This window comes from Aulostomus chinensis, chromosome 15 (genome assembly GCF_037954235.1).
Source record: "Aulostomus chinensis isolate RoL2024-O1b breed Wild chromosome 15, RoL_Achi_v1.0, whole genome shotgun sequence".
In the NCBI taxonomy this organism is placed as follows: domain Eukaryota; kingdom Metazoa; phylum Chordata; class Actinopteri; order Syngnathiformes; family Aulostomidae; genus Aulostomus; species Aulostomus chinensis.
Window position 1 is genome coordinate 13,205,633 of NC_141334.1, and position 17,364 is coordinate 13,222,996.

A 17,364-nucleotide genomic window follows, 5' to 3' on the forward strand; every position below is an offset into this window, starting at 1 on the left:
TTTCCTCTCATGCATATGGGTTGGCTCGTTTGATGTTAGTCTTGCGATTCCGGTCACAACAAACTAGTTTGTGCTATCACCACAGAAACGTCAAATTATAAAAACCTATACATGGATCCAATAATGTTAGTGTTGGGTTCAAATCAGACAAACGCACGTTAAAACAAAGCAAACGGACGAAGTGAGTGCAGTTGTTCTGAGCGCTGGATGTAGAGTTTAGAGTATTCGTTGAGACACCGCCCGCCGCGCACTACTGGGTAACAAAACCAACACCTACTTCCTCGCGGTGTCAGGAAGTCAGCAGGGTTGTGTTGTATTGTTACCTCGTAACTCGTGCAGTGGGATTTAAACTTAGTAAACAAAATTTGTTGCTTTAAATATTTTTTTGGTTTTTAATTACAATATTTACCTGTTTGGTAAACGGATACCAAGATGCCACCTAAAAGGCGTAACGCCGGGACGACACAGAACAAGGAGATAAAAGCCAGTACTGAAAGTTCCTCACCAGACAAGAAGGAGACTCCAGAACTATCTGTTAAGAAGTAAGAACAGTACCGTCGCCTTATTCATGTATCGGTTGTGATATCAAATGAGTAAGTTAGTATTCTGGAAATGAGAGGTTAAGCTAAATTGAGATTGTCCTGGTATTACTCATGCTAGCTAGCTTGTATGATTATCGACTGGTTTACCAGTAAGCTAGCAGCTTCATATGAAACCAGGCCTGTATTTAATTCTCTTGCGTACTGTTAACTCAAACCTAGAAAAAAATCATAACTCAGTAGTATCTATTTTGTTGTAACACGAATTATGACGTTATAACACATAACTCCAGCTGTCTCGCACGGTGTTAAGCTCCCAGCTAGCGACAGTGTTTGTGTTCTAGTGATGTGATTCCTTTTTTCTTTTCTCCAGACACAAAGACAAGGACGCTGAGTTTGTAACTCTTTGCAAGAGCCTTCATGTTACAGACCTGGTGTGTGACCATGCCTGGAGCCTATGGAAGACTGTCCAAGAGTCACTGGATGACGTGAATGTACGTATAACACCCGAGGTCATTTCTCATGTCCATCACTTGGCAGCAGACAGGCTGCATGTTGACTGTCACGTAGATAAAAGCTAAAGAAACTATAGTAGACTTGCTGAGACTTGCTCACCATACGACCTGATAAAGAAGAAATGCTCTTAACAAGTTTAAAACTCATATTTTTTTAGAGCATCATTTACACCAGAAGTGCTCTAAAAGAAAAAAATATATAATATGGTAAACACTGCAAAACTCAGTTTGAACAGCTTCAAAAAGTAATTGAAGAATAACTGTAAGTAGGTAAATTGAAACTATGAAATAAAAGGGAGATTAAGAAACTTATTTAAAAGCTCTGAAATTTGTGTTTCTATTGCCGGGATGCCTGGACAGCAAAAGCAACGTAAAATGATATTTTGGAGCTGTACTCCTGCAAGAGGATCTCAGGCAGCCAACTGGCCCAAAGGAAGTTAGCAAATTTCAAATACAGACAGGAGCTAGATCATTCAAGCTGTAAAAAATTAAAATCAACCTTAAAACTTGCACAAAACCAGATAAATCCAACAACTACTGGAGTAATGTAGTTGTTTCATCTATCTGTTACGTGGTATTGTAAATACGGACGGTGTTGCTTTGATGTAGCAGGTCTATTGGGTTCTCGTTTTAGTAAATCTGATCACCACAAGTTTTAACTCTTGTTCTTCTCTGTTGAATTTCAGGTCAGTCAGGAAAGGCTGTGGGCTGCGTGTGTGTTTGTGACGGCGACTGGCATGGATGTTTCCTGTTTCACCGTAACTCAGATTCTGAAAGCAGTCAGTCTCAAGTAAGGTCTCATCATGCGTGATGCACCCTATTAGCAAGTACAAGTGTAGCCATGTCATGTCTGGACATGCGAATCAGTTCTCGGATGAAGGATCACACAGTGTTGCCTTGAGCACTGTGGCCCATCATCAAGCTGAGGCAAATGATGAGAATATTCTTGGTTTATTTGAGGTTTGTGACTTGATTGTTCGGCTTTGAATTTGTGCCATAGGAGCGCTGCGTTTAGGAAGCTTCCTGAAATACAGCGTTGATACAGCGTGACCCAAGGACGAATCTGACTTTTTTGAGCATGTTTTTCTTTTTGTTTTTGAGCATGTATTTTATTTTGGTGAAAAAGAACAATTTTTTTTTTCAGATTTCCAGTAATTTCTTGGAAATGATCAGATGTATCATAATGAAAAGATGCAGGCCTGCGTGTAACAAAACATTCAATTTGTGAAATTTGGTCCAGATTTAAAACCAAAATTACAGATTATGTCAAACAAAACATGACATATTACCAAAATGAATGTTTTTTTTCTTCTTTTTTTGTAGTGTAAAGCAGTTTGTGGATTTAGTGAGGAAGTTGGATGTAAACCTGGATACAATAAGCACCAAGGTGAATTCAGCACTGACACGACTGGAGAAGAAGTACGATGTGTCCCTGGCTCTCTACCAGAGGTTTGAAAAGTAAGTAAATATATCAGTGCATGGTGCAGGTGCTTGCTTTTACTCTGACCCGTTTTTGTTTTTATTTTTTGGCAAATTTGTTTAAAATTTTGTTTTCTCATTGTTTCATTTTCAGAACATGCAAAAAAATCTTTGCTATGGTCTCTGATGGCAAGTAAGTTGACGAGTCATCTGCCACACAAGTGCAATGTGTTTGTTACACTCTTTTAGTGACATTGTAATTAAATGCTGGTTATAACAAATGTTTCGTATTTTCAAGGGAAAGGGAGACCATGCGGAGCTGCTGGACAATGTTTCTTTTAGCTAAAGGTAAGTTAACCTTTTTTTAACACATAAAAAAACTACATGAACTAGTAATATAAGATCAGATAATTCTGTCGACCCCATACTGGAGAAATTCACTTGTTACAGCAGCTCACAAATTACACAAGATAAGATCAACATGACAATAACACACAGACTCGCACAGAGAAATAGAACAGTAAGGAAGGAAAAAAACACAATCAAGACAGAAATAAAGAACCAAATAACAACCCACATGAGATAATGTCTCTTATAGGGAGTGAGAAGAGTTGTCCATGATTGACATTAGCTTGGCTAGCGTCCCCCTCTCGCCCAGCTCCTCCACAGAGTCAAGAGGGCAGCCCACCACAGGGCTCCCCCTCTTCACAGCTGATGCTGCCACTGAGTCATAAAAAGCTTTCAGAAGGGAATCACTGACTCCTCAGTAGTTGGAGTTTATGTTTCATGATAAGTCTGGTTTATTATTGAGGTGAACATGCAGGTATTTGCATGTTGTTGCTATTTCAATGTCCAAACCCTGGCTGGATGTTCACCAGTGTAACATGGGGTGGCTTCCTTTGGAAATGAATCATCGTCCCCTTTGTTTGGCTGGTGTTAATGTGAAGGTTGTTCAGCTCACACCAGCCACACAGTCCCTGATGACACCCCTGTACTCGTTGATCATCTCACTCCCACCCCCACACACACACACACACACACACACACAGTGCAGCATTGTGCCTTGTGGAGTCCCTGTACTGCTGTCTGCCACATCAAATACACAGCTGTGACGCCTCGCTTACTGCAGTCTGTTGGTGAGGTAGTCCACGGTCCACACAGCCAGTATGTGGTCTACTTCTGCCTCTTCTAGCTTCCTCCTTTGCAGTGATGGCTGACTTTTACTTCATCATTAAACCTGACCCTTACAGGCTTCCTGTGTGACAGGGATCTGTGTAGTAGACAGGAAACAGCGTCATCCACCTCAGTGCCTGACTTGTAAGCAAAGTAGAGTGGGTCATGTTGGAAGCCATCAGAGGTTGTAGGTGTTACAGACTGATCCTCTCCATAGTTGTCTTAGGTGGGAGGTTAAGCAGCTAGGCTCCCTGGGGTGCACAGTCCTTCGTATTAGAACCACACATTAAGTTTTCCAGATCATAGCAAGTCTGTTCAGACTCGGGCTCTGATTGAAAATATCCATAACCTTCTTGGTATGCACAGTGTTTTCGACACTAAAGTGTACACACAGGCAGAAGTGCAATAAGTCAGGCTGTCAGTATCATCCCTGTGACGTCTGCACAGCACCTCCAGCTCTGCATCCCACAAGGGCAAAAAACAACAACAACAACACAGAGTCTCGGCACATTTACATCCATAGTCACCCTAACCCAAAATTCTGAAAAACACAGTAGATGTCAGAACTGCAGTAACCAGCTGCCGCCTGAGCACTGCATTTAAACAAGCTCAAGCTGTCAGTGGATTCAGTGGAAGAATGTACATGTTGTTCAGTCTTCTCTTCCTTCCTCCTCTGTGCTCTGGTCCTCAGAGTTCTGTTGTTTTCTCGCCCTGCCTAGAAGAATTGTGTTTTTCTCATGTGTGATGTCTTCTGCTGTTTGCAGGAAGGGCGTTACAGATGGAGGATGACTTGGTCATATCCTTCCAGTTGCTGATTTGTACGCTGGAATTATTCATCAAGCGCTGCCCTCCAGACCTGCTGCAGCCTCTCTACCGTAAGTTCAGGTCTCATGGTTCTCAGCCTCTTTATGTGCGCATGTCTCTTTTAATAAAGATTTGTGTCTGAATTGTGCAGCCTGCTCTAAAAGTGTTGTTAAAATCTAAAATAATTTAATTTTCTTTCAGTTGATGTTTTTTGTTGTTTATTAACGTTGTGTAAATAAATTATTAAATTGCCCATTCAAGAGAAATGTGTTAACTCTAAAACTTGGTCTCTGTCGTGCTGCGACCTCTGAAACGTTCGTCTCTCAGAATCTGCTGTCAGTAAAGTTCAGAGCCCTGCAACGCGAACATCTCGTCGTAACCAGAGTGCCGCCAAGTCTCGACCTCCTGAACCAGAGATGGACGTGCAGCTCCTTGAAACGTTGTGCAAAGAGAACGACTGCAATATAGATGAGGTCTGTGTGGCCTTCACATCCAACATATGAACATGTTTCTGTATTTCATTGTGTGTTTGACCTTGTTTTCTTGATATATCATTTGTATTTGCAGGTGAAGAATGTATATCAAACCAGTTTCTCCGGGTTCCTGGACTCCCTGGATCTTTCAAGATCTCCAGGTTTTCCTCAGGTAGGGGGTCGGATTGCCGAGTTTCATGATGTTAGCGGAGTTTGCCTCAAATCCTAAAATGTTCCCAGCCGCTGCAAATGTAGCTGGTAGTTGAGACCAGCAGCAGAGGAAGGTTAGATGGGACGGAGCAATACAGACTGATGTCTTTGTTCTTTCTTTACATCTCTCAAAATTTTGGTGGCACTCATATTTTAATGGTGTTTTCAGTTGATTCCCATTGATGAGTTGCTGTACATATTTAGGTAAGTTAGAGTACTGCTCGCTGTTGCTGCTCTGTAAACTACTTAGTTATATTTACTAATATATGTTCATTTAATTTATGGCTACATTTTGATGATTTAATGGAATGGTTTCTGACTTATTAATCCACCATACCGTGAGACTTTCTGATTGCTAGAAGTGCTTAAATCACTAACACAGAATTCAGAAGGGCCAAATGACAAAAGAAGCACAAGTTAAAACAAAATCTGAGAACACTGAAGCAGATATTCGTGTCCCAGAGTTATCACAAGTGTCTGTGGTTTCACTATCTGCTGTACGCCTACTGTTCCTATCAGTTCTCGCTTCCTGCCCGCCGTTGTCTTCATTCAGTGTTGGAGAGTGTGACAGCTGTTGGGCTCTCTCTGTTGCTGCTCATACGTGTCAGTTATCACATAGATGGTGTGAGGAAAATGTGTACTCAAGCACAATTCGCTCTGTGGCATGTCAGCCGAGCCTGTTACTGAGGCAGGTGTGAAACCAGCTGACGCTGCTGTTTCCTGACAGCACCACACACTTTTAGCTTGAGAGTGAGTCAGTACAACTTTGAATAAAGTCTGATTTCTGTGACTACACTGGTAGTTTTTTGAATATTTTCAATGCAGGACATATGTTTAGTTAGTAAAAGTTTTTAGAGCTCAGGTACTTCTACAGTGTGGCAATGCTGGGATCTTTTTTCTCCTGCTCAATTTGAACCCTGATAACAAACTTGTTATCAAAATGCAAATATAATGAACATTTTGAAGGAATCATACAGTTTTTTTTTGGATACCTTAATTGTAGTAGAAATCTAATTAATTGCTCTTAATTTTTGGAACGTGAAGCATGAGATTTTGTACTCCAAAACATCAAATGCTATTAGTGTGAAAGTGTCATGTTTAATTGTGTATGCAGAGATGCACCTCACAATAATTTACCCATTAATTTTCACCGTAGTTGCCAGACCTGGACCAGCAATATGAAGAGCACTATCTCAAGAGTAGAGATTTTGATGGGCGACTGTTTTTTGACAGCGATGAGACTCTTCTTCCACCTAAAATTGAAATGTAAAGTTGTACTTCTTTCTTTTTCTTTTGTTCTTTTATTTTTCATACATTATGATGTTGCCGGTGATGCATTAAGAGTTTAACAATGTCCTCTGGCATCCAGAACGCAGGTGGAGAGAACACCAAAGAAGAACCTGCTAGAAGAAGATAACGCTCTCATCCCTCCCCAGACTCCAGTCAGGTGTGCTCGCGTTCTCCTGGTCTAACTCTGAAACCATGTCTGAGAATATCCCTATCTGAGTTTGTCCTATTTGCTTCGTTTTCATCCTCAGAGTTGCCATGACGTCCATTCAGCAGTTAAGGGGAGATCTCACATCCAGTGGTGACCACCCCTCGACCAACCTCGCCACGTATTTCAAAGTGCGTTTTTTTTTTTTTTGTCCCTGATTAAAATGTCCTCTTACACCTTGATTTGACGTGTTTCCTGTTTCTGTCTTTCCTGTCATCAGAATTGCACAGTGGACCCTACGCAGGACGTGCTAAAGCGTTTGGAGACACTCGGACAAACATTCAGCCAGAGGTTCGGCGAGGCAGTGGGCCCCCGCTGTGTACCGCTCGGCAACCAGGTCCTGACTCGAGAAGAAGGGCAACAACAATAAAACATACAGTGTTCAAATGACTCATTTTTCTTTTGTCTTCCAGAGATTTACACTTGGGGTCAAACTCTATTACAAAGTCATGGAGGCGATGCTGAAATCGGTACAGTAAATTATTAGCTTGATTTAATATATTTGTTCAGCATTTTTACTCAGTGGTGATTTTTTTTTTTTAATCAGTTTCGCAAAAGAAGTTGTTTTGGCTTGAGCATGTAGAGTTAATTTCAGAAAAACTTTTGCGCACATAAGACTTTGAAATACAAATTGATCGGTCAACAAAAAGCATCTGGCACAGGTACAAACAGAAAGCTGAAATGCAAACACATGTCAGAAATAATCCTCATGTTTCCTGGTCATGCGTGTTCTCATCAACACAATGTCACAGGAACTCATGGTGAGTAATTTCGTTATATTTCCTGCCAGGGACTTCATTTTTTAAAATTATACATTCTACAAAACTCCCCAGATGGAAATTGATTAAATCTGTAATTCTGATGTGAGGTTTTTGACAAAAACAGAACTATATGTATTATATACATGTAATGACGCTGAAAACCTAAAAGATGAACTGATTCGATTTTAAAGGTCCAAGTATCATAAAGCACATTTTGGCAGTAACTCAAAGATTTTTTACTCTGATTAAAACATTTCATGTCTCTCCTCATCGATAATTTTTCATTTTGCAGGAAGAGAAACGACTGTCCGTGCAAAATTTCAGGTATCGATTTTTTTCAGATTTTGATGAAATCCCTGATGAACGAGGCTGTTCAAAGTTACTGTGTTCATTAATTCTTCAGCTGTACACTGGACAAGTGAATGCTTGCTTGTTTTTAATAAGCAGTGAAGTGCTATTGATTTAAAAATGAGTTATGTGATTTCCATTCCAGTAAACTCCTCAATGACTCCACATTCCACACATCGCTTCTGGCCTGCGCTTTGGAGGTGGTCATGGCAACATATGGAAGTGCGTCCCAGAAGCTCTAGACAAACTAATGTCAAACATCAAATGCTAAAGCCTAAATATCCGTCTTACAGTAGTGAGACAATTTCTAATGATGATGTTTGCTCCTCTTGATCAGAGAGCAATTTTAAGTCCGGAGCATACAACCACGGAGGTGGCGATGACCAAGCTGAGTCTGACCTGTGTTTCCCCTGGATACTGGATGTGTTGAACCTCAGCGCCTTCGACTTCTACAAAGTCATCGAGAGTTTCATCAAGGCCGATCCCACTCTAAACAAAGATATCGTCAAACATCTGGAGACCAGCGAGAACCTCATCATGGAGAGGATTGCATGGAGGACGGTCAGTTTTATCTCTCTTGTCACTTGCTCTTTATTTTGGAATGATGTTACAGTATTTTAATAAGATTGAGGCTTTCATCAACATTGACATTCTAACTACATCAAACTCACTAGTCGATGAGAAGAAAACTACCACAGATTCTTGACACTGTTAATATTACAACAATTCAACGACAAAATGTACATTTAAAGGCTACCTAAAAACGTTTGTTGAAGTAAACTCATCAATGCACATATGAAATGCCACTGCATATGAATGTTTCCAACACACATTTATAGTTGTAATGACATAATGTTCCAAAGATATGGAGCTAACTGCTTCGTTGCGTGGCACTGCACCTACAACAGCATTGCAAAACACACAAAACTGGTTCTGCCAAATGTAATTCATGCAAAAATACATATTCAGCATAAACGGATCTCTGCAGTTAAGTTTCCAGAGAGTTAAAGTGTATGTGGACTGACACTGTAACTGCTATCATCTATATTTTCAAGGAAAGCTCTGTGGTAGATTTGTTGTCACTGGCTTCCACTGCCTGGACCTCTGGGTGCCGTCGTTTGCATCAGGCTACTGGAGAAGTAGTAGATTAGTGGATTGAGGCAGCAGTTGAAACTGGCTAGTGTCAGCACCACTGGATGCACAACCATGGTCACCTTGGCCAGACCACAGCTGGGCAGCAGCCCCACATGTGTGAGGGTGTATCCTAGTAAGTTGATGTGATAGGGGACAAAGCACAGCAAGAAGACACCCAGCACACAATAAATGACTGTGAGAGTGTGCTGGCGGCTACGGCGCTGCCTGCGGGAGCGGTGACTTGGCTGGCAAAGCACCCTCAGCACTTGGCAGTAGCTGTAGAGGAGTAGTGCAGTGGGCAGCAGGAAAGCCCCCAGCACTAAGCCCAGGGCTATCAGTATGATGGTGCGGTGGCGTTGTGAGGAAGGGTCCAGCAGACAGGGCTGGTGTTGGTGAACGGCTGCAGAGCGCAGCAGAGGCAGACCCACACTCAGCCCCAGCACCAGACACCAGATCCCTCCACTTACCAGCTGTGCAAAACGCAACCTGCGGAGGCTTGTGGCCAGCGGGTGCAGCACAGCGAAGTAGCGGTCCACAGCAATGCAAACCAGGAAGAAGATGCCTCCGTACATGCTGATGTATTTGAGAGTGAACGTTAGCTGGCAGTAAGCTGCCCCAGGACTCCAACTGTACAGGTCTCCTGTTGTGGAGGATGAGGCTTGAGCCTTTTGGTGGTAGTAGTAGATTCTCAGTGGTAGAGAGATCACAAAGAATAAGTCTGCAGCAGACAGGCTGACCAGGTAGATGACCGTGCTGTTCATGGTGCAGGGAGAGACACAGAGTTTACGCAGAGCCAGACTGTTGGTGGTCAACCCCAGCAGGAAGATGATGGCGTAGGACACTCGGTAGAAGGTGAAGCGGTAGCTGGTGTCCACGGTGCAGTTAGACAGAAGTGAGGACGGCCAAACTGGCAGATCCGTCGTATTCCACAGATCCATGTCTCTTCAGGATTGTCTTCTCCCAAATGCTGTCGCTCACACAGCAGAAGGAAATGAGGTGAACATAAGATGATGGGAGGAACGTTTTCAGTAACTTCTGCTGTAGAAGTCAAACCTGTCGCAAATTAAAACTTAATTAAGTCATAATGGCGACTGTTATATGGAATGTAAATTTGCAGAGGTGAGGTGGACACAATCATTAGCCACACAACAGTCCCCAGAGACAAGTTTTGTCAATTTCAATTTCACTTTGTTACTTCCTGTACTCATAAAACAGGCAAACACTTGGTTTTACTGGATGTGGAAAAACACACAGTAATACACCTCTATTGCCCTGCAGTGACTGCTCATTGAGTGAAACCTGTAACTAGGAAAGCACAGTCACTGCAGTTATTCTCAAAATTGTGATGTGGCCACAAAAATATCCCAAATGAAGAACCCCTTTAACATTTTATGAAGGTAGAAGTCACAGCACATCATTATACAGTGGTGTGAAAAAGTGTTTGCCCCCTTCCTGATTTCTTTTTTTTTTTGCACGTTTGTCACACTTAAATGTTTCAGATCATCAAACAAATTTAAATATCAGTCAGAGACAGCACAAGTAGACACAAAATGCAGTTTTTAAAGGAAGGTTTTTATTATTGAGGGAGAAAAAAAAATCCAAACCTGCATGGCCCGGCTCATTAACGTGTTAGGATGCTCTAATGGTCCGCACCGCAACTCCACCTCCCTTCTTTGTCTCATATTCTCTCCTCCACACATTTTCAAGGCTCAGTTGTTAATCACTTAACATCCAGCCAGAAGATTGGCTGATGTAAAACTGCTCTCTTATTGAACTGAAATTTTTAACCGACCTGCTAACTGACTACTGATTGTTTACCTTACTGGTGGGAGTCACGTTTTACAACTTCCTGTTTCAAAATGTGTGGGACTAATTAGAGCCAATCATTAACTATGTATATACCAACTGATGGAGGAACAATAGAAGAATGCTGGATTAAAAAGGCGCTAACAGGCACTCTACCTGCCAAAAATGTGACGATGCTGCTTTTTAAATTCACCAGAGAAGCACACCAACAAAGTTAAGTAGTTTTGATGCTTTTTCATTATTTTGAAGTCGATCTAAAATGCACGTCTTATCCTCAAATTGTGATTATAATTCCGAAAGTATGAGTGTATGTCATTTTTTCATAATATTTCATATAATGAAGCATATCTACGGTCACTAAACCATTTTTTTTAGTCGTATTTGAACCCCACAAGTTCAAATAACCGCGTATATGTGATACTTGTAGTTTGGGTCAAATGTAGTTGGTTCACTTTAATTTTGGATGAGTCAGTGAACCATAATGGTTGTAATAATACTACAAAGCTCCATGCTCATCCTGTCAGCTTTGAGTCAGGCTAATTTGAGCTGCACAAAACCATTAATCCAATATTTATGCCCAGTCGAGGAGGCTCTGCGTCATCCTGGGGGTAAGCCTCGTTGTGTAACACGCTGTACTGTTGTTTGCATCAGTGATGACAGTAATCAGTTGGTATTATTTCAGCATTATTCACCAGATCTCTTGTAGAATTTTAGAAACCACCTCTGTGCTCGGGATTTGTTAATGTGCATCTTTCTCGAGGGGCATGTCTCTGCTCGTATGCTTAGGTTTCACAATCTTTCACATCAGAACAGCGCCGGTGATACATCTCCCCTTGTTTAGGCAGACCCTGGGGCGAAGCTTGTCAGCAGGAATGTAGCAGCGCTCGGTCTTGCAGCACACAGTTTTTACAAGAAACGACAAATATTTGGCATGCGCTCAAGCCGCTCCAGATCCAACTGACACTTTTTTTTTTTTTTAGGAAATCTGTTGAAGCAGAATTGTTTTAATTATTCTCAAATTTCCATGATTAAGTGATTTTGATTAGAAATTCCATGATGTCATTTATATGACAAATCACAGTACATATTCTCTTTTTCTTGTCATGTTTCCATTATATTTATCAATTTGGAAGACACATATCAACAGCATTGTCTCAGTGTCTCAGGTAATTTTTTATTATTCTTTCTGAAACAAAAGAATTACCTCCTTCATCTGATACCACTGGTAGATCTGGCAATCAGTGGTATCTGTCCATTACTGACCACACCTTTTGATCTGCTCTTAGTACAAACAAACACGACTACAGATACTCATATGACTAATCAGGCTTGAAAAATGATGTGGTAGCACCCAAAATGAAAACCACACTCAATCAAACAAGTTGTCCATTTCATAGTCAGACGCCATGAAACCAACTGATTTAAATTAGTACATTTTATTTGCTTTCAGAAAAAGATGTAAAGCTTTTTTGGAGACGCCGCCATATAAAGTGCGTAGGAACCTTAGCAAGGCCTTTAGAAACTGTACAGTTTGCTTAACAAAACAAAACAGAGCGATAATACTGGTTCAGGTCATTCTCAACAAGAATCGATCCAGAGAATTAAGGCTGAAATTACATTTTTACTTGTGCCAGAGTTGATCGCAGCACCATGCACACGTTATCTTATACATTCATACAGTCATTCCTTTTTGTACACATAAACTGGAAGTTACACCCTTGAACAGAGTTTTATCATTTATGCATTGTGATTGGATACCGTGACAAAGGGCATCCATGCTGCACCACGCTGTTATTCCCAGTTTCTCTCTCTTGGAATCGATCTCGTCCTCTTTAATTCACAGAACTATGGTCAAGTTTCAGTCAAACTTCTCCGTTGGGACTCGTAAAATGTTACGCTTGGACTGTTGTGGTCTTTCAAGCCTCTTTTTGTCCACCTATGTCCTCAGCTTTTAATAGTTTCATTTAATTTTAGTATAAAACAGTTGTTGTCACACTGTGGATTCAGTGTTGAATATTTTGGGTCTCAGAGTCCTCAGAGTCAGGCTTTTGGGTGTTGTGCTGGGGCTGCTTTGTGAGCTGTCCCCCTGTAATCTGTCCAAGAGCTTTACACCGTTGTACCAGACTGTGGACTTGCGTTTGATGGAGCTCTGGATGGTCTCGGAGGTGAAGTAGTAAACAACTGGATCAAAGCAGCAGTTGGTCACCGCTATGCACAGAGCGATGGGGTAGATGGTTCTCACGACGTATTCCGCATAGCATCCTTTTAGGACTTTAGTACGAACCAGGGCGTAGAACATGAGGTTGACATTGTAGGGGATGAAACAGAAGCAGAAGATGAGCAGATGAACAACGATCATCCTCAGAACTTTAGCTTTGTTCACGCTCCCCCCTCGGCTGATGGTTTGGGGCCTCTTCAGAGTTCGCAGCACCATGGCTGAGCAGAAGGCATTGACCATCAGAGGGATGACAAATCCCACCGTCTCAATAAACACCACCACCTTGGACAGCTCAGACTTCCACTGGCTTTTAGAGTAGTTCTCAAAGCAGTAGTATGTGGAGGAGTTGACATTTGTGGGTGAAGTGGTGTCCAGAAGGAACCCTGTGGGTATACTTCCAGAAAGAACCATCACCCACACCGTACAGCAAGCCACTTTGGCGTTCCTCTTTGTACGAATTGCCTGAGACCTAAAGGGGTGCACAATGGCTAGGAAGCGGTCAACGCTGATGCAGGTGAGGAAGAGGATGCTGCCATACATGTTGGTGTAGAACAACGCCACTGAAATCTTGCAGAGCTGACTTCCAAACAGCCATTCCCTTTTAATGAAATAAACAATCCGGAAAGGCAGGCTGAGGACAAAGAGAGAGTCTGAAACGACAAGGTTGATCATGTATGTCGTGGTCTCATTTCTCACTTTCAATGTACAACCAAAAATATAAATGGCTGCCAAGTTGAAGAAGAATCCCACCACAAACACCAGGCTGAAGACGGAGCTGTAGAGAGGGTACTTGAAGTCATCACTCTTGTTGCAGCTCATGTAATTTGGAGGGGCAGCCAGTTTGCCCATGTTAGAAGCAAACAAGCTGCTATTATACATCTTTTTAAGTCGAGCTGGTTAAGTTTGGAATATTTACAAAGAAAAGTAGTTCTCTTTGGTTGAAAATTCAAACTTCTTTATCCAAGCGGCTGGGAGGGGCATTTCATTTGTGGTAAAATTGGTTCCGAAATCCTGGAGAATGCCCACTTTTATCTCGTATAAAAAAGGAAAATAAAAGTACACACCAACTACACTTAATACCTATATCGGTATTCAAAGTTCCATCAATTTTCCTCCAGTGAAAGTTCGCTCATAGTTGTATAATCCTCATTTAAGTGAAGCCGTCAGTCGATCCACCAGTTGTCCACAGTTGAAATGTTTATTCCCTTTGAGAGAAGAGTTATGCGCTTCGACTCATCTGTGAACAGTTGAGCAATTCTCCCCTTGTGTTTGCTCCTGCAGCTGGCCCGAAGGGCATGGTGATCGTGACTCTTCGCTCCACAGGTCTTCCTCTAATCCTGCCTGACCAGAAAGCTAGAAACAGGTTGCATGGCAGAGTGAAATGTCGAAGGAGGGGCCTCCACCGGGGCCAAAGTCCTCCTACATTGGCTTTGTTGTTCCAAGTGAAATTTGAATATAATTGTCTCCCTTTTTGATAACTGTAGTTTTGAGATTTAAATCAGCTCCCTAAGATATAAGGCAGAGATATGTTTGGTAGCAGATGTATCTGTACATTAGTGTACATCTACATGGGATGGTTTATGTTTTCTTTATATGAGTATAGTTGTTTAGGATGTTTTAGTTTCTATTTTGCAGTTACCCATGTTACTAGAATCCTCCTCCTGACCATAGCATCCATTCTATGAACGCTGCTTCAACTACCAGGTGAAACTATGAGATGTGCTGGTGGCGTCAGGAAGGTGTGGCGGGTATGACGTGAAGAATGCACAAACGGCACGTCCGTACCTGTAGAAAACCACACCCAATTCCTGGTGTGAGCTCATCCCATTTATTGCCACCAGGACACGCTGATAACTGAAATTCACGTGTGTGTGTGTGTGTGTGTGTGTGTGTGTGTGTGTGTGTGTGTGTGTGTGTGTGTGTGTGTGTGTGTGTGTGTGTGTGTGTGTGTGTGAGTGTGTGAGTGTGTGAGTGTGTGAGTGAGTGAGTGAGTGAGTGAGTGAGTGTGAGTGTGTGAGTGAGTGAGTGAGTGAGAGATATTTACTTATTTGACAATGCTCGTCAAGATGTGTGCACGCGCGAGCATCCTTGCCTTGCAACATTCAATAGCAACTTGTGTACCCCACAAATATCATGAAGAGTCCATGTGCTGTTTGGCTTAACCCTTTCAGGACAATCTGAAAAAAAAACCTGGAATCGTTAATTCCTCAAATTTCCAAATTATTTAAATATTTTAAAATAAGTATTTGTTTCTTGTAAACTCACGCCAGTATTGCATCTGATCTTTAGTAATGATAATATGTACTAAAAATAGATTTGATAACACACACACATACTGTACATGCATACACACACAGGTTTGTGCAGTTATCCTTGTAGGGACATTATATTGCCTTCCATTCAAAGCAGACAGACTAACTTCAACCTCAGAAATTACATTTTGCTGCATTCGGATCAGTCTGTGGTCTCCATGAGGCCTGAGGTCCTGCCAAGGTTAGTGTTTAACCTGAGAGGTCTCCAGTAGGTAACGTGTGACTCTTGTCTGATAGGTGCATAGCATTATGGTGTGTGTTTGTGATAGCTTTGCAAATGTGATGCCGAGCTGCATGATTGTTGCAAAGGTATTGATCACCATTCAGATGCGTGACTTAAACAGAGAGATTTAATTTTCTTTTTCTCCAGATTATTGCTGTACTTTATCAACATCAAGTGAACAAAAATGTGATGTCTTGGTCAAACGGGATTGTTTGTGTCTCTGCAGGGCTCTCCTCTGTTCGAGCTGCTTAGACAGAATGAGGGCGGTGCAGCAGAGCAGGTGGAGACCCCGGCCAGTTTCAGCCAACCGCTGCAGCACAACCACACCGCCGCTGACCTGTGAGTCCACACACACACACACACACACACACACACACACACACACACACACACACACACACACACACAAACAAAAAAAAACACCTTTATCTAATGCGTACCAGCAGTTAAGAAACCATGTCAACCCCCTAACACCTTGTTACCTGTTGTGAAAGCCTCCATGAATCAGGAGCACCTCACTTGGTTGTTGTCATTGTTGAACGTCATCATTATAAAAAAAATGTAGATCTTGTATGGTGCAACTGTAAAGTTAGAGATACCAACTTCATGACTCGTGAGACATTCAGTAGGTCACGTCTCCTTTTTGTAAAACATCTAATTGTCTTTAAACATATTAAGAACAGAGTCCGTGATATAAAATATACTTTGTAGCTACAAGTAGTTTGTCCATCTGTCCTGACAGATATCTGTCCCCTGTCCGTGCGGGTCTTCACATCTTACCTCCCGACTCCCCGGCCAAGCCCGGCTCTCAAGCTGCTTCTCAGCCTCCAACCCAGCCAGCCCCCCAAGCCACCAGCCAGACCCCACGACCCCCGAGGTCCAACTCTCTCAGCCTCTTCTATAAGAAATGTAAGATGGCGTGCAGCCCATTGCATATAGCTTGTTGTCTTTGCTTCGTTATTTTGACTACAGGATGTAGGATCATTCAAGCAAAAGTCCTGATATTTACTCTTTTTTTTCGGTGCTCGGGGCAGATTTAAGTTATTACGCAACTCAACCATCTTTTTATATCAGCTTGAAGAAGGTATTACACAATGACATCAGCTAACTTGGAATGCGTATCAATCTCTCTCTAGTGTACCGCCTGGCCTACTGCAGACTGAAGATGCTCTGCTCCTACCTGCTGTCCAACCACCCTGAGCTGGAGCCCATCATTTGGACCCTCTTCCAGCACACCCTGCAGCACGAGTATGAGCTGATGAGAGACCGCCACCTCGACCAGGTCACCTGACAGGATGCCACATTCCACGCCTCGTTTCTGTCTCTTGTCACTTATTCTGTCACTCTTATTCTTCTGCATTTTTAAGCCATGCCCTGATGAATTTGGGACTTTTTTTTTTTAAACCAGTGTTACAGTATGTTACAGTTGATTTGGCTCTCTTGCTCTCTCTCTCTAAAAAACTATTTTATGCTTTTCATATTTTGCACATACTTAGACTAATGTTTCCATGTTTTTTTTTTCTTTATTTCCTAAACTTTTAGAAAAGCTCATGAATCAAACTTCTTATTGTGTCCTCATCATTGGGATGGCTAAAGAAGGAAGACATCAGAAACACTTGGCTGGTACAGATATCAAGCGTCTGACAGACAGAAGAGAGATGTCTTATGTTACCAGCAATGAATCAGATCACAGTGTCTGAAAACCCTCTCGTAGATTCAGCCATAATTCAGCCCTAAATCTACCACTCAAAGAACCTCTGAGTCATGTGACCTCCTGCTGTTAGCAGCCTAACTACGAACAACTGAGGACGCATGTGAATTCAATTTAGCAGGACAATGGAACTTAGGTTGAGGAGCAAACGCTTTGATTTTGGAACTGATCTTGAAATTAATCTGATGATGTCATAGCGTTTTGGCTGAGGCACCGCTCCTGG

General features: G+C 42.0%; 3 protein-coding genes across 3 annotated transcripts in view; 1 reads left to right on the top strand and 2 right to left on the bottom strand.

Moving 5' to 3' along the window:
• rb1 (retinoblastoma 1) overlaps positions 1-17,364 on the top strand; it is a 22,129-nt gene continuing 4,765 nt past the window's right edge. The window contains exons 1-20 of the mRNA XM_086226488.1: positions 1-542; positions 913-1,033; positions 1,741-1,844; positions 2,378-2,512; positions 2,628-2,666; positions 2,772-2,821; positions 4,411-4,521; positions 4,778-4,923; positions 5,018-5,095; positions 6,290-6,399; positions 6,503-6,580; positions 6,672-6,759; positions 6,849-6,965; positions 7,042-7,098; positions 7,682-7,713; positions 7,883-7,959; positions 8,075-8,298; positions 15,657-15,769; positions 16,173-16,339; positions 16,567-16,712. Coding sequence (XP_086082614.1) covers positions 433-542; positions 913-1,033; positions 1,741-1,844; positions 2,378-2,512; positions 2,628-2,666; positions 2,772-2,821; positions 4,411-4,521; positions 4,778-4,923; positions 5,018-5,095; positions 6,290-6,399; positions 6,503-6,580; positions 6,672-6,759; positions 6,849-6,965; positions 7,042-7,098; positions 7,682-7,713; positions 7,883-7,959; positions 8,075-8,298; positions 15,657-15,769; positions 16,173-16,339; positions 16,567-16,712 — 2,103 coding nt within the window. The 5' untranslated portion in view covers positions 1-432. The remainder of the gene's footprint in view (positions 543-912; positions 1,034-1,740; positions 1,845-2,377; positions 2,513-2,627; positions 2,667-2,771; positions 2,822-4,410; positions 4,522-4,777; positions 4,924-5,017; positions 5,096-6,289; positions 6,400-6,502; positions 6,581-6,671; positions 6,760-6,848; positions 6,966-7,041; positions 7,099-7,681; positions 7,714-7,882; positions 7,960-8,074; positions 8,299-15,656; positions 15,770-16,172; positions 16,340-16,566; positions 16,713-17,364) is intronic.
• LOC147248782 (lysophosphatidic acid receptor 6) lies at positions 8,556-9,821 on the bottom strand. Its single transcript, XM_086179037.1, has one exon. The coding sequence runs from the start codon at positions 9,807-9,809 to the stop codon at positions 8,817-8,819; it is 993 nt and encodes a 330-aa protein (XP_086035163.1). The 5' UTR covers positions 9,810-9,821; the 3' UTR covers positions 8,556-8,816.
• Positions 10,548-14,568, bottom strand: lpar6b (lysophosphatidic acid receptor 6b). Its single transcript, XM_086226166.1, has one exon. The coding sequence runs from the start codon at positions 13,772-13,774 to the stop codon at positions 12,668-12,670; it is 1,107 nt and encodes a 368-aa protein (XP_086082292.1). The 5' UTR covers positions 13,775-14,568; the 3' UTR covers positions 10,548-12,667.